Raw genomic sequence first — 12704 nt, forward strand, 5'->3', positions numbered from 1 at the left:
GATTGTACATACTTTCACTGTAATGTGCAAACAGGGCTTCTATCATCCCATTTGAAGCCTGTCATCAGCTTTTCTGTATTCCCATGAAATTTTGCTTTGAGAAGTTCTTGTGTGAGACAGTGATTCTGCATTACAGTTTTTGCTGCTCCTGAATGCTTAGCTTTCAGAGGCATAAGTTGTTGGCTGAATTTCAGACCACACAAGGAAGAAGGTCTGCTCTTGCCCTGACTAAAGTAATGTAGTTCAGCAGGGCCCAAAGAACAGCCCTCCTGGGACCTGAAAGGAATTAAGCGGGTCATCTCTCAGCCATCTACTTTTTAATGTGTTTGGAGGTTTGGTATGGTCGGAGATAAATGGAGATGAGGGAAGATTATTCCTAGTAAGCAGAATGGAGGAAAGGAAAGAGATGGGGATTTGTAGCCAAGTTAATTTTACCGTTTTTTACTTGGAAAGTCATTAAAGCAAATTATAAAATGATACTGTGTGTAAGCACCCAAAAGAAATCTGTAATTCTTTGTAGCTAGCATTGGTTTAATAAAACAGGTTGCTTCTGAGGCTTGCAAACCATTGTAGCTTGCATAGACTTCCAAACACTTCTGCTTTTTTATTCAAAATAAGCTCCTGGTCCTTGTGGTTTCAGTAAATGTGAAATCAGATGGAAAGTTTGTTAAAACATTATGAAGTGGAGAGGCTGGAAGTACGGAGTCTAGTGGCACACTGAACTCCATTCGTTCATATCCCACCTTGCTGTGAGGCTCAGGGAAGCTTACAGTTCACAACTAAAGCATTACAATCAAAGCCAACAAAATAAAGCCCAGATAACCTCCTTTCCCTGAAGATGCCCACAGTTAATACCCCATTAAAAGCTGGTGGCTCAATTATTCTACTAGAAACTGTCTGTTCTCGTTATCTGGGTTCCCAGTCACAGCTGAGCAACAGCAGGAATGGGTTGCTGCTCATTAATGAGTGGCAGTTTGCTTCGAGGGAGGGGAGGTGGTCTGATGAAATCTAGCTCCAGCAGAACAGTTCCCATCCTCTCAGTCTGCCTGGCCTCTGTTGTCTGCATGTGGGGATGGTGGGTGAATAAGCTAGCTTGGTGGCTGGGGCTGTTAGTCAGAATGACATGGGTCCCATAGTAAGGAGCTTGTCTGATGCCTGCTTCTTATGTTTACCATGTAGTGAAACATGCAGGTTCTGATGAGTTCAATTTTTTCAATTTCAGGACCTGGCTACAGGGCGGCTGGAGCAGCAGCTGGTGAAGGTGGAACGCCCCATTCTCCGTATCCCACATTTGGCCATCCATCTCCAACGCAACATGAACGAGAGCTTTGGACCAAACACTGAGAACCACCTGTGAGAGCATAAACCATAGCTGCCCTGCCTCAGTCTCTGTCCCCTGCTGGGGAGAAATTGGGGGCCAGCTCCTCTGGCAGGACCTGGCTGGCATTTTAGATCAGGCCCCACTAATTGTGCTGTGTCTGCTTGTGATCCAGCAGGGGAGTCTGCCCAAGGGAGGATGTGCTGATTGCTTCTAGGACTCTTCCTTCCTCTGAGTTTGGCAGGAAAGGCCCTTCAGTGGGTTCTGCCAGTCAGGGAAGGACATACTCCATTATGGCACCCCAACTTTGGAATTCCCTTTTCAGAGAGCCCTGCCCATACCTCACTGTTCCTTTAAACTTTCTGTTGTTTACACTGGCATTCAAAGTGTAAGGCTCAACTGTGGGATAGTGTAGATGTTCCCTGTGGACACTGCTGCCATTTTAAAGATATTTTAAAATGCCCTAATTGGGTTAAGGATTGGGCATGCTTATGAAGGTTTGAGGCACTCTTGTCACACACACTGCCTCTTTTCTGGTGCCAAAACAGCTGCAGGGGGAGGGGTGTTGTGGCCATTAGGGCCCTTGAAAAGGTGTTGGAGGAATAAGAGTGCCTCAGCGCTCTGTGTGGCGGTCCCAATTGGCTCCTCCTAACCGTTCTAAATCTCTTTAAAATGGTGGCAGCATCCACAGGTTCGACCTGTGAATGACAACATATCTAGTTTGGTCCTGTGTGTTTTTGTGTTCTTTTAATATCCAGCCTTGGCTTTTTTTTAAAAAAGACAACTGTGACCTGTCTTTAAGGGCTTCCTTTGCCTTGGATAGCTGTGTGGCAGGAAGCTGTCTATCAGGGTTGCCTTTGTCAAGGAGGTGGAAGAAAACATTCCAGTTGAACTTTTCCCTTCATCCAAACCAAAATTAACCAAAGGCAAAGGAGCTCCCTGTGTTTCAGAAACTGGGAAGCGTGGTAAAAGAGCTGTTTCAAGCTTCCCAGATTCTCCCTCTAGCTACTGAGAGCCACATAGTGGGCAGTAGCTCACTGGCACTAGGAGGTCATGTTCATCGAGAAAATAAGAAATTTGGGGGTTCACTTGTCAGGTGGGGGTGGGATTTTAACCTGGCTCCTTTGGAAGGCGTTGAACAGTGACTGTTCCCTAGATCTCAGTGACCTCCTGTTCCCAGCCTCCTCCATGGGGAGGCAGTGGTTTATTGAACTAACTGGCAAGCCTGCTTTTCACAGGATTCCGATTTTGGCCACAGAAGCCCAGGAGGCGCTAGAGAAGGAAGTGTCCAAGACAGGAACTGCTTGTACCTTTGCTGTCCAGGTAAGATGAGAGTGGAAGAGGGCCAGCTTTATTGGCTAGGGTGGTGAGGCAGTGCAGTGGGCCTAAATTATAGGGGAGACTTTGTTCTTCCTTGGGGGGGGACACACATCTAACAGTGTTGCTTATCTCTCACAATTTTATTTCTTGCAGAATTGGCATCCTCCAGCTCTGCTGTCCCTTCTTTGCTCGCAGCTGGAAGTGAAGCCTGAGCAGGTGGTTGAGTTAGAGCTTTGCCTGGTGGATACACAGCCTCCAGTGAGTGCCAGCCTATTTTAGTTGTTTGGTTTGTTGGGGCCCTCGTGTAGACAGGAATACCTTTTAAGAAAAAGGTTTCTGGATGGATGAAATGATGTCCTTGCATTATACAGCTCTCCCTAGAAGGTGACGACTTAAGATAGCCATAGAGAGATATGCTTATGCCAACTGTGCTCCTAAAAGATCATCTTGGTTTTGGTCTTTGAGAGCCTTCTGCCAGGAAGAGAGTACTGATCCCTTTATGATCTTTCTCACCCGTGATTGCTATTCCAGACCCTCGGTGGCGCCTTCAATGAGTTCATATTCTCCCCTCGCCTGGACAACCTCCACAGCTGTTACTGTGCCCTGCAGGTGGGTATCTAGGGTGAAGCTGGGACCAGTGATTGGCACTGTTCCCAATAGTCTGTTGCTTTGCCATATGCCAGAAACATTCCTGTTCATATCCAAAGGCTGAGATGGGAGGATGATCTACATGTGTTGTTATTTTGATATGTTTGAATCTATTCCAGGACTTGGCGAGCAGTTGTATGTTTTGTTGTGGGACAGTAATGGTCCTATGCCTTTGTGAAAAGGAGAATTTGACAGGGGCTTTCAGTTTTATAATGGGAGAAATGGCGTCTGATTAAATTCTCCTTTCTGTTCTAAAGGCTCTTCTTGTTTTTTTATCTATGTCAAACTGTCCAGTCTATTGAGTTTGACCTTGAGTGAGAGCTGAGCCTCAGCTCCCTTCCAACAGCTTTAACTCTCAGGCCTCAGAAGAGCTGGGAAGAAACTAAGTCCTCAGATTCCCCAACCTTGCATACTTTTTCAGATCTTCTGGGGGTGCATGACTAGCAGCTATGAGGCCTTCCTCCCCTCCTTTTCATTAGAGTAATGCATGTTCTGGAACACTCCTTGCAGATGGAGTAGTTGCTGACAGCCTGGCATTCCTTCCTCACTTTCCTTTATGAAACGGGCCTTGCTGCTTGTAGTCCTTTCTCCCATACCTTAGGAGCTGTTCCTGTTTCAAAATCATAGGGCCTGCGTGCCCCAAAGCACCTTGGCGAAACTAATAAAACAGCCCTGTTAACACTTAACTGTGATATATTTAATATATGCCTGTTTAATTCTAAGGGCACAAAATGTAAACTTGAACATAAACAAAGTACCATGCTTATCATTACCAGCCAAAAGACATAACTGGTGAAAATCATGTGAACAGCAAGGGAACCTGCAAATAAAGGCAATATATATTTAGTTTTAATGGACGGATATAAATAACATAATACAGAATGAGGTAAAATTTCAGTTATAGCTCAGCCACCAAGGGCAGAGTCTCTGGGAACAGCTAATACCCTTGTAGCGGTCTGACAATTCTGCAAAGGGTAAGGCATTTACTCTAGCCAAGAAAAAAAGTTGACGAAAGAGTGGTACTGTTAGAAAAGTGAAGTAACTCCGCAAAACAGGAAAAAGAGGGGCTGTAAAGTTCCCCAAAAGGGGGGAACAACGTCTCCTGCCTTAATTAATAACCACCTTATCTAATCTCCTCAGTGATTCCAAAGCCTTCCTTTTAGTTGGTTCTTGTAGGTTATCCGGGCTGTGTGACCGTGGTCTTGGTATTTTCTTTCCTGACGTTTCGCCAGCAGCTGTGGCAGGCATCTTCAGAGGAGTAACACTGAAGGACAGTGTTACTCCTCTGAAGATGCCTGCCACAGCTGCTGGCGAAACGTCAGGAAAGAAAATACCAAGACCACGGTCACACAGCCTGGATAACCTACAAGAACCAATGAACTCTGACCGTGAAAGCCTTCGACAATACCTTCCCTTTAGTGTTTGGTATATCAACAGAAGAGAAAGACAAAACCTAAACTCAATAGCTTATCCTCCATTAATTTATCCTAAGATGATCTATGGGAGTCAAACCAAATCCATCTTAAGAGCTCTGGTAGGGACTCATTGTCTTAACAAAAAGAGTTTAAATTTTACTGCAGCTACCCAAGCCATAAGAGAAATTTGAGCCAGTTTCCAGCAATAAATTAGAATTTGAAATGCACTTAGGAGCTCACAGAAGAGTACAAAAGAATGTAACCTGCACTGCCTACAGCCTAGCTAAAGCTGCTGAAATTCAAATAGGGGCTCTATATAATAAAACGGACAGGATTTTTGCTCGATAGACCTACAAAACCATCGGAATAGATTGGCCCCCAGATTAGAAAAGGAACCTCATGAGAACAGCTAAGCAAGCTTTCATTTCTTCCTAAACATGATTAAGATGAATAGACCAGGTACTGGAAGCTGTAAAATGAAATCAGGTAGCAAAATAATTGCACTTGCTTAGAATGTCTAATTTTTATATATATACCCACTTTCTGAGAAACTAAATTTTTTGATTTAGTATCATTAGTAACCAACTGGTTATCCTGGCAAACATTCGCCATAGCACCAAGTATACAGCTCAACACTATTGTCATACAAGACAATAACAGCATCATCTGCATACAACAAAATCTTACCTTTGAAGCTGTTCCCTAACCTTATGGATAGCCTAAGCAGTAGCCAGCATTTCAAATGTGCCAAACCTTAGTTCATCTTCAGGGTGGCCACTCTTGCCAGGTTTCTTGTGCCTCTCCTGAATGCTGTAGTCTCCGGATCTCTATGGCCCTGGCCTAGCTTTCGTTATTGCCTTTCTGGAACTGGTTGAGCAGGTGAAAGAGGGCGAGATGTCCATTCCTTGTCACAGCATTGGCATTGCCCTGTCTAAATCTGGATGAACGCTAACATGTCAGCTCACAAGCCAGCAGATTCATAGACCAGCAGAAAATGCTTCTGAGAGTCTCATCTGGTCAAGCTTACCATTTCCCCCTTCTTATCTATTCATACAGGCATTGATCGAATCCAGTGAAGGGCCTGGAGCACTTGCCAATGAGCCTAACGTGCGCTTGGTTGCATTATATGACAATGAAGAGGTTAGTGGGAGGTGTTGATGGATAGGCGGAAAGTGGAGAGCCCTCTAGAACGGGTGGTTGGCCACTATGTGAAACAGGATGCTGGACATAGATGAACCTCTAGTCTAATCCAACAGGCTTGTTCCTTATGTTAAGGAGCCTATGCTGTTCCGTTCTGTGTGAATCTTATTGGGAAAGGCTAACGTTGATCCATTAGTGGTTTGGATGGGACATATACCTTAGCTAAGGGGCAGCTGCAGATCTGGGGCTGGGAAGAGGAAACAGCCTCAGGGTGATCTCCAAAGTAAGATGGGAGCTGAATCTTAGACCAAAAAGGAACATCTCAGCTCCTTTACTGAGCATGCCTCCCTGGCAGGTGGGTTCAGAAACTGCTCAAGGTGCCATGTCTCTGCTTACTGAACTCGTACTTCGACGAATCTCAGCCTCACCACAGAATTTGACTGCATTTGAGGAAGCCGTGCCCAAGTCCTGCATGATCAGTGCAGACATGGCCCATGCCGTCCATCCCAATTACGCGTGAGTACATTGCTGTGATCAGTAGGAAGAATTGCCCAAAGCTGTTTGTTTTCTGTTTAGTAACTGTTTCATTAAATATAGAATATTGTTCCCTGCATTTGCATTCTTGCTGCACGAGTTTAGCAGTGAAAGTCAGTTGCTTGAAGTCAGTTGCTTTCACGTAACACAAACATTCTACACTTATGGACTTTAAAACTTTTAAATAATTTTGTCATCATTTTTATTGATAATCTTATAAACAGAGCTCCAGATGGGAGGCTAAAAAGTAGTTAAAGAAAATGGTGGTAATCACACCGTGCAAGTATGATAATTAGAAAAAAGATGCTGATTAGAATTCAGTTAAGCTACAGTTAAAATATTCAAAATAAACCAGATTAATATGATTAGTAATTTCATTAACATGAACTAGTGTCCAGATCTATGATTGAGAACATTAAGAAGAGTTAGATGGTTAAAAATCCAATTAAGATATAAGAGGCCCAGAAAATGTTCTTTCTTTCTGGTCCTGTTAGGTCTTAATTAGATTTGAGAGATGATGCACCCTCTCAGGTTTTGTTTATATATTCCGAGTTGACAGAAGTACATATAACCATATGATCAGTATAACTGAAAACATCTATAAATAATTTTAAAATTTTCTCAAATAATTTTCAATTTTCCCCAATTTTCTTGGATTGGAGGGGAGGGGGTTGCCTTTCCTATGGATGGATGGGTAGAGAGATGTGTATACACACACATATCAAGATACCTTACTAATCCCATCTAAATTCTGAAGCTTTTGATACTGTTCTTTCATGCTGAAAACTTCCATAATTTTTTAGTATTTAGATAGCTGCATCCATCATGTAGAATGAAGTTATTCCTTATCCTTAGACACTGAACTCTCTTTAACTGAGTTTATAGGCAGATTTAAAGATCCAATCATAAATTGGTTTTTTTGTTTGTTTGTTTATTGCATTTCTATCCCAGCAAGCCGGACTCAGAGCGGGTTGCAACAGGATAAAACATAGGTTAAAACCTATATTAAAATATACAGTGAAATCATTCTTCATTATACATTAAAACAATAGAACAAGATGGCATATTCTCTTTAATTTGCAGCCACTAGACCCTAAACAGGCCTGGAGAACAGTGGACCCCCAAATCTGGTTGGGGGAGGGTGGGGAGGCCAGCAAATGATGAAAATGGAGAAAGGCTTGTGGCTGCCCTCAGGTGTAGGCCTGGCGGAACAGTTCTGTTTTGCAGGCCCTGCGGAACTCCTTTAGATCCCACATTGCCATTTATTGTGTTTAAAATCTGTGACCAAAATCTTTTTGCCATGGAATGACCGGCAGCAATATAAATTTAGTGAATGAAACACTTGAGTAGAATTATAAAGTATGTGGATCCAGCCTTACCAGTTCCTGCCCCTGCAAAGTTGAAGGGGCCAAAATACCAACCTATCATACAAGTCACCTGAGTAAGGACTCCTTAACTACACTGAGCTGCTTTGGGGGCTTGAATCACTTCAGAAGGTTTATGTCCCCAGCTGCTCTTGTATAAAGCCCCCCTAGGCAAGGGGCGAGCAGGTACCACGCTCAGCCTTTGCGGGTAAACTGTCTTTCCCAAGCCCGATGGATAACTGAGGCAGTGTATGACAAAAGTCAGGAAGTGGGTGTGCCTTTTTGGTTTTAAGATTTGGATTTTACTTGTTCCAGAGTACATGCTTAACCTTGAATACTCCCACATGCAAGCTGTGCCCTCAGCTTCCCAGCATCACTGTCCAGATGGTCTTTTTCCCCTTCCCCATACTATCATTAGCATGTGGCATTAATAGAATTCACTTTTCACCAGTGAATGCTGCTCTGTGCCAACCAGAGACTTAACACCCAGCATGGAATCTGAGTGCCAACATACTAAAATTGCTGCTTATTCACCATCTCGATGGTCTTCTGTTTTTGAAATGGTTCTCATGCATCCTCTTCCCTTGTTGGTTCCCAGTGCTAAAAGTCCCATCTCAGGTATATGGTTCAAAGAGCGGGGTACTGAGCAGGGCATGATATGATGCTCTTTCTTGCCCCCCAGGGACAAGCATGAGAAGAACCACCGACCAGAGTTCCATAAGGTAGGCAATTGGGACTACATAACTATAGTGCAAGGCTGAAAATAAAGGTAGACCCTTGCTAGATGGTATGCAAATATCTCACTGAGTTAGGTTAAACCCGGCAGACCTCAGGTGTTTGTAACAATGTGCAAACTGTGAGGAAAAGTTGAAAGAGGTTATTTCACTTGGTTCTGAGTCAGCTGCATGCATTCTTAAGCAGATGGAAGCAGGGATGGCTTGCAGGAGTGATCTCATGTGAAAAAAAAGATTTATGTTCCAAGAAATGCATTATGAATAGTTCTCATTCAGGGAATGCTTGGCACCAGCAGCTACAATGTGGGAGATGAATATTTACTTAGGTTTGGCCTAGATACAAGGATGTAGAGGGTAACATTTTAATTACTGGAGACAGTATCTTATTTTCTCCTGAATATGAGTTTTCTCCTGCTTATCTCAAGCAGAGGCAGGGGTGGGAAGTACATGCAAATGTGGCTCTTTTACCCCCTCTTTCCCATTTCTGAGAAAGCATAGCTCCCACGCTTGTGTATTTTAGTGTGCCGTTCAACTATCTGTAAACTGATGTAGGACCAGGGGTATTGCTGTAAAACTTTGGTGTTGCAGGGGCATGAGTCCAGTCCTGCATGTGAAGACCACAAGGGATTGTTCATCTCTCTGGGGAACCACATGCTCATTGAACTGCTGCATTATTTGGGGGTAGGAGATCTACAGAGGCTCCCCTCTGATTTCCAGTAGCCTCCTCCTGATTTCCAAAATAGCCTTCCACTATTTCATGCTTGGGAACTCAGACATCAAGTATGCTGTTTTTGGTGGGTGGGTCGAAACACCTGTGGTCCCCCCCCCCCAATATCTGTTTAATTTTGTGCTTTTTTATGCAGGGCCCCACTATCAAAGTGAACAATAACCAGCGGTACGCATCCACTGCAGTCACAGAGGCACTGGTCCGTGAGATTGCCAGCCGTGTGGATGTACCCCTGCAAGTAAGTGATGTTTCTTCACTTGGAACTGCCCCAAACTTTTCTTTGCCCTTGCAACCTATGGCAAGATCATGCACCAATCTTCTTGAGCATTGTCTTCAGCGTATCTGTGGCGGCTATGGCCTTGCGCTGTATGCTTCAAATCCAACATCCAAAGGGCTGGTTGCCTTACTTGCCACAGATGTGGAAGGTGAGAGAGACCGAACACAGCAAGGTTTTAGGGTTAGATGATGACTGGTCTCTTTGTCTCTCCGTGTCTGAAATAATGAGTCGGTTGCTTCCATCTCTGTTCAGTGATCCAGAAATCATCTTGGGTCCGTAGATTTGGAGGCTTTCCCCTGATGCTGGGACTGACTGGCCAGTGCCAAGTCTTGTACTCAGTACTTCTACGGCAGGAAATAGACTCAGCAGATCTGTACCTGGCTGTATGTTCAATATTTGTGATATCTGATGATTAAAATGTTTTTCCCTGAGCATCACTGTCACCAGTTAACACCCTGTTGCTGTTGCCTGTTGCAGGAATACATGGTTCGGAATGATTCTCCCTGTGGTACAACCATTGGGCCCATCCTGGCCTCCAGGCTTGGCTTGCGTGTTGTGGATATGGGCTGCCCACAGCTAGCCATGCACTCCATTCGCGAGATGTGCTGCACCTCGGGTGTCCTGCAGTCCATCACTCTTTTCAAGGTTTGCTACCGCTCCTGCAGTGGGACAGCATTATCTTGGGAAGGGGGAAGGAATGGGAGCTTTTGCTACCAGTTGCTGGATCTTTGCTTTCAGATTGGGAGGGGGCTAAGGATGAGAGAATAGGGACACTGAAATATATGTACAGAGGAGGTCTGTGGGAATGCTAGGGAGCAAGGAATACTGGGATAGGGGAGTCGTGAATGCCAATCTTCAGAAGAGCTTAGGGAAAGGGAGCAAGCTTCCCCTTCTATCCGGTCATAGGTTTGTTCTGTGTCTCTTTCTCTCTCTCTCTCTCTCCCCCCACCCCATCACTGGGTTGAGGGCTGGGCCCTGCTGCCTCCCACTCTTTAGCTCTGTATGTTACCATGGCAACGGTGGTGGCCTTGAGTCAGTGATTGGTTCCTATGGCAACACTGTGCCTCACGATTCTCAAGCTGCCATGGTGATGCTATCGTGTGTATGCTGACAGCTGCCCTGCTTCTCCCCTGAGGGCTCATCTCCCCATCCCTTCCAACCCTGACTTCTCCCTTTCTCTTTTTTAGGGCTTCTTCGAGCTGTTTCCCGCACTGGATCATGGATTGCTGAGCAACTGAATGGCATCTCAAATGCAGAAGGAGGCAAACAGCCCCTTCTTCCATACTGGATAGCAATTAAAACACATTAATATCTTATACTAGTGACCTCTGTGGTGTGCAGGACTTGCTGACTGACAGTTTCTGCTTCCTCTGCAGCCTTGTTCTTTAGCAAATCCTTAAGGATACTCTTCAGCAACCAGCCCTACATTTCAGTGCTATGGAATACATGCTAGTGACCCCAAGAGCTCAAGGCCAGAAAAGTTTGTGCCTCACCTTTTGCAGTTGTTATAAATTAGTAGAGGCCAAGCAGTGATCAGAATACTCTAAAGTGGACACTTGATGAAAGTCTGCATTAATAAATGCCAAATGATGCATACTTGAATTTCCCATCCCACTCGCACATACTCTGCTAGCATCCTATTGGGCTTGAATTAGTTACCATCCTGTGTGTGTAATAGCTCTCTCAAAATGTCAGTGCACAATGTTGCGATCAAATAGGCAGCATGTAAGGGTCACCTACGCACAATTCCGTCATGCAGATTAGTTGCATACTAATCAGCACCACTTTCTTAGCTCAAATTGTGCTAGTAAAAAAAAAAGGTGACTCTTCATTACATATTTTTGGGGCTGCAAAATACTTATGTTTGAGAAGATGGGAAGAGTCCTACTGAATCCATCTGTAACTCCCCATTTCCTACCCTGGGCCAGCCAGGTCACCCGCTCCCTCCCATAGTCATAAGCTGGAGATGAAAGCAGTAGCCCTCCCTATTGGTACCCCCTTGTGTTTGGTACTGCTTCTGAACATGAATGTTCCATTTAACTTAGATAGCTAATAGGTGTGGATGGCCCCCTGGAAATTTATCTAGTCGCCTTTTAAAGCCGTTGGAGACTAGCTTCAAGTTATGGCCATGAGTTTTGATTGTATTTGAATAGTATTGATTGTTTTTAATCTACTGATACTTGGTTTCTTACAGTGCAATGGGCTTAGACTGGAGTAGCTCTGCACAGGATTGCGCTCTTAATCAATTGATAGTTTCATGAGATTCAAGGTGCTGATTATAACTTTCCAGGCCTTCACGACGTGGAAACCACGTATTTGAAGGACCATCTCCTTCCGTCTGTCCCTGTGCACCAGCTACTGTCATCAGACACCCATCTGTTGGCTGACCCACCACTTAGGGTGGCCCGTCTGACACTGACCAGAACTCAGGTCTTTTCCAGCTCTGTGGGACAGGCTCCCTGAAGGGGTGAGGGAGCGCCCTTCTTTGGAGATTTTCAGGAGGTTCTGCAAGATCTGTCTGTTTTCCAGAGCTTATTGAAGGGGTTTGAATGGCAGACATCTTTTTTGGGGGGGAGGAGATCTAGAGTTTGCTGGTTTGTTTTTGGTTTTAACTATTGTAAGGCACCTTGAACCATGAGGAAAGGTGGGATATAAAAGTTATAATAAATAAATTACTCCTGTGTTCTGACACTGAGGGAAAGGAAGAAAAAGTCTCTGCTGTTTCTCCTTGCTTAGGGCTGCTGCTTAGGAATTAAAAATGTTCTTGAGCTGTCCTTCGGTGGGGGCGGTGTATAGTGCTGGTTCTTGGTGATGGAAAGTCTAAAAGTTTAATATGTACATAGCTTAAGAGCAGGCTGCAATTTTAGTGTTCCAGATTGAGTGATGGTGTGAGGGCAAAGGAAGTGGGGCAAAAAGCCACCCCAACACATCCCTGTTCTTGCCAGTCACCTGCTGCTAACCCTGTACACCATTTATTTTCAATCCACTAATCCTTTCCTGAATAAATAGCAAGATAGCTGTGGTGCTGCCCTCCCTGCAGAAAGCAACTCTGTACGCGGTCCCAGCCAGCCTAGTTGCAGGGTCCCCCAGCAATTCCTGACAGCCCCTTTATATGTACAGAATAGCTTGTACCTGCTCTGACTTGGCTCTTTTTCTCTCAGCTTCAATTGTGAACTAAAATATTATGTGAAACCCCCCCCCCCAAAAAAAAACCCTAAAGTGTTCCC

At 44.6% G+C, this 12704-nt stretch overlaps 1 protein-coding gene across 1 annotated transcript in view; it reads left to right on the forward strand.

Annotated features, from left to right (window-relative positions):
* The window catches only part of DNPEP (aspartyl aminopeptidase), a 36028-nt gene extending 25197 nt beyond the window's left edge, over window positions 1–10831 (forward strand). Inside the window, exons 7-16 of the mRNA XM_056852036.1 lie at window positions 1223–1353; window positions 2557–2641; window positions 2792–2896; window positions 3170–3247; window positions 5758–5841; window positions 6197–6357; window positions 8422–8461; window positions 9337–9438; window positions 9955–10122; window positions 10665–10831. Coding sequence (XP_056708014.1) covers window positions 1223–1353; window positions 2557–2641; window positions 2792–2896; window positions 3170–3247; window positions 5758–5841; window positions 6197–6357; window positions 8422–8461; window positions 9337–9438; window positions 9955–10122; window positions 10665–10715 — 1005 coding nt within the window. The 3' untranslated portion in view covers window positions 10716–10831. The remainder of the gene's footprint in view (window positions 1–1222; window positions 1354–2556; window positions 2642–2791; window positions 2897–3169; window positions 3248–5757; window positions 5842–6196; window positions 6358–8421; window positions 8462–9336; window positions 9439–9954; window positions 10123–10664) is intronic.
* Window positions 10832–12704: the final 1873 nt, after the last annotated feature.

Source organism: Euleptes europaea, chromosome 6 (genome assembly GCF_029931775.1).
Source record: "Euleptes europaea isolate rEulEur1 chromosome 6, rEulEur1.hap1, whole genome shotgun sequence".
NCBI lineage: Eukaryota > Metazoa > Chordata > Lepidosauria > Squamata > Sphaerodactylidae > Euleptes > Euleptes europaea.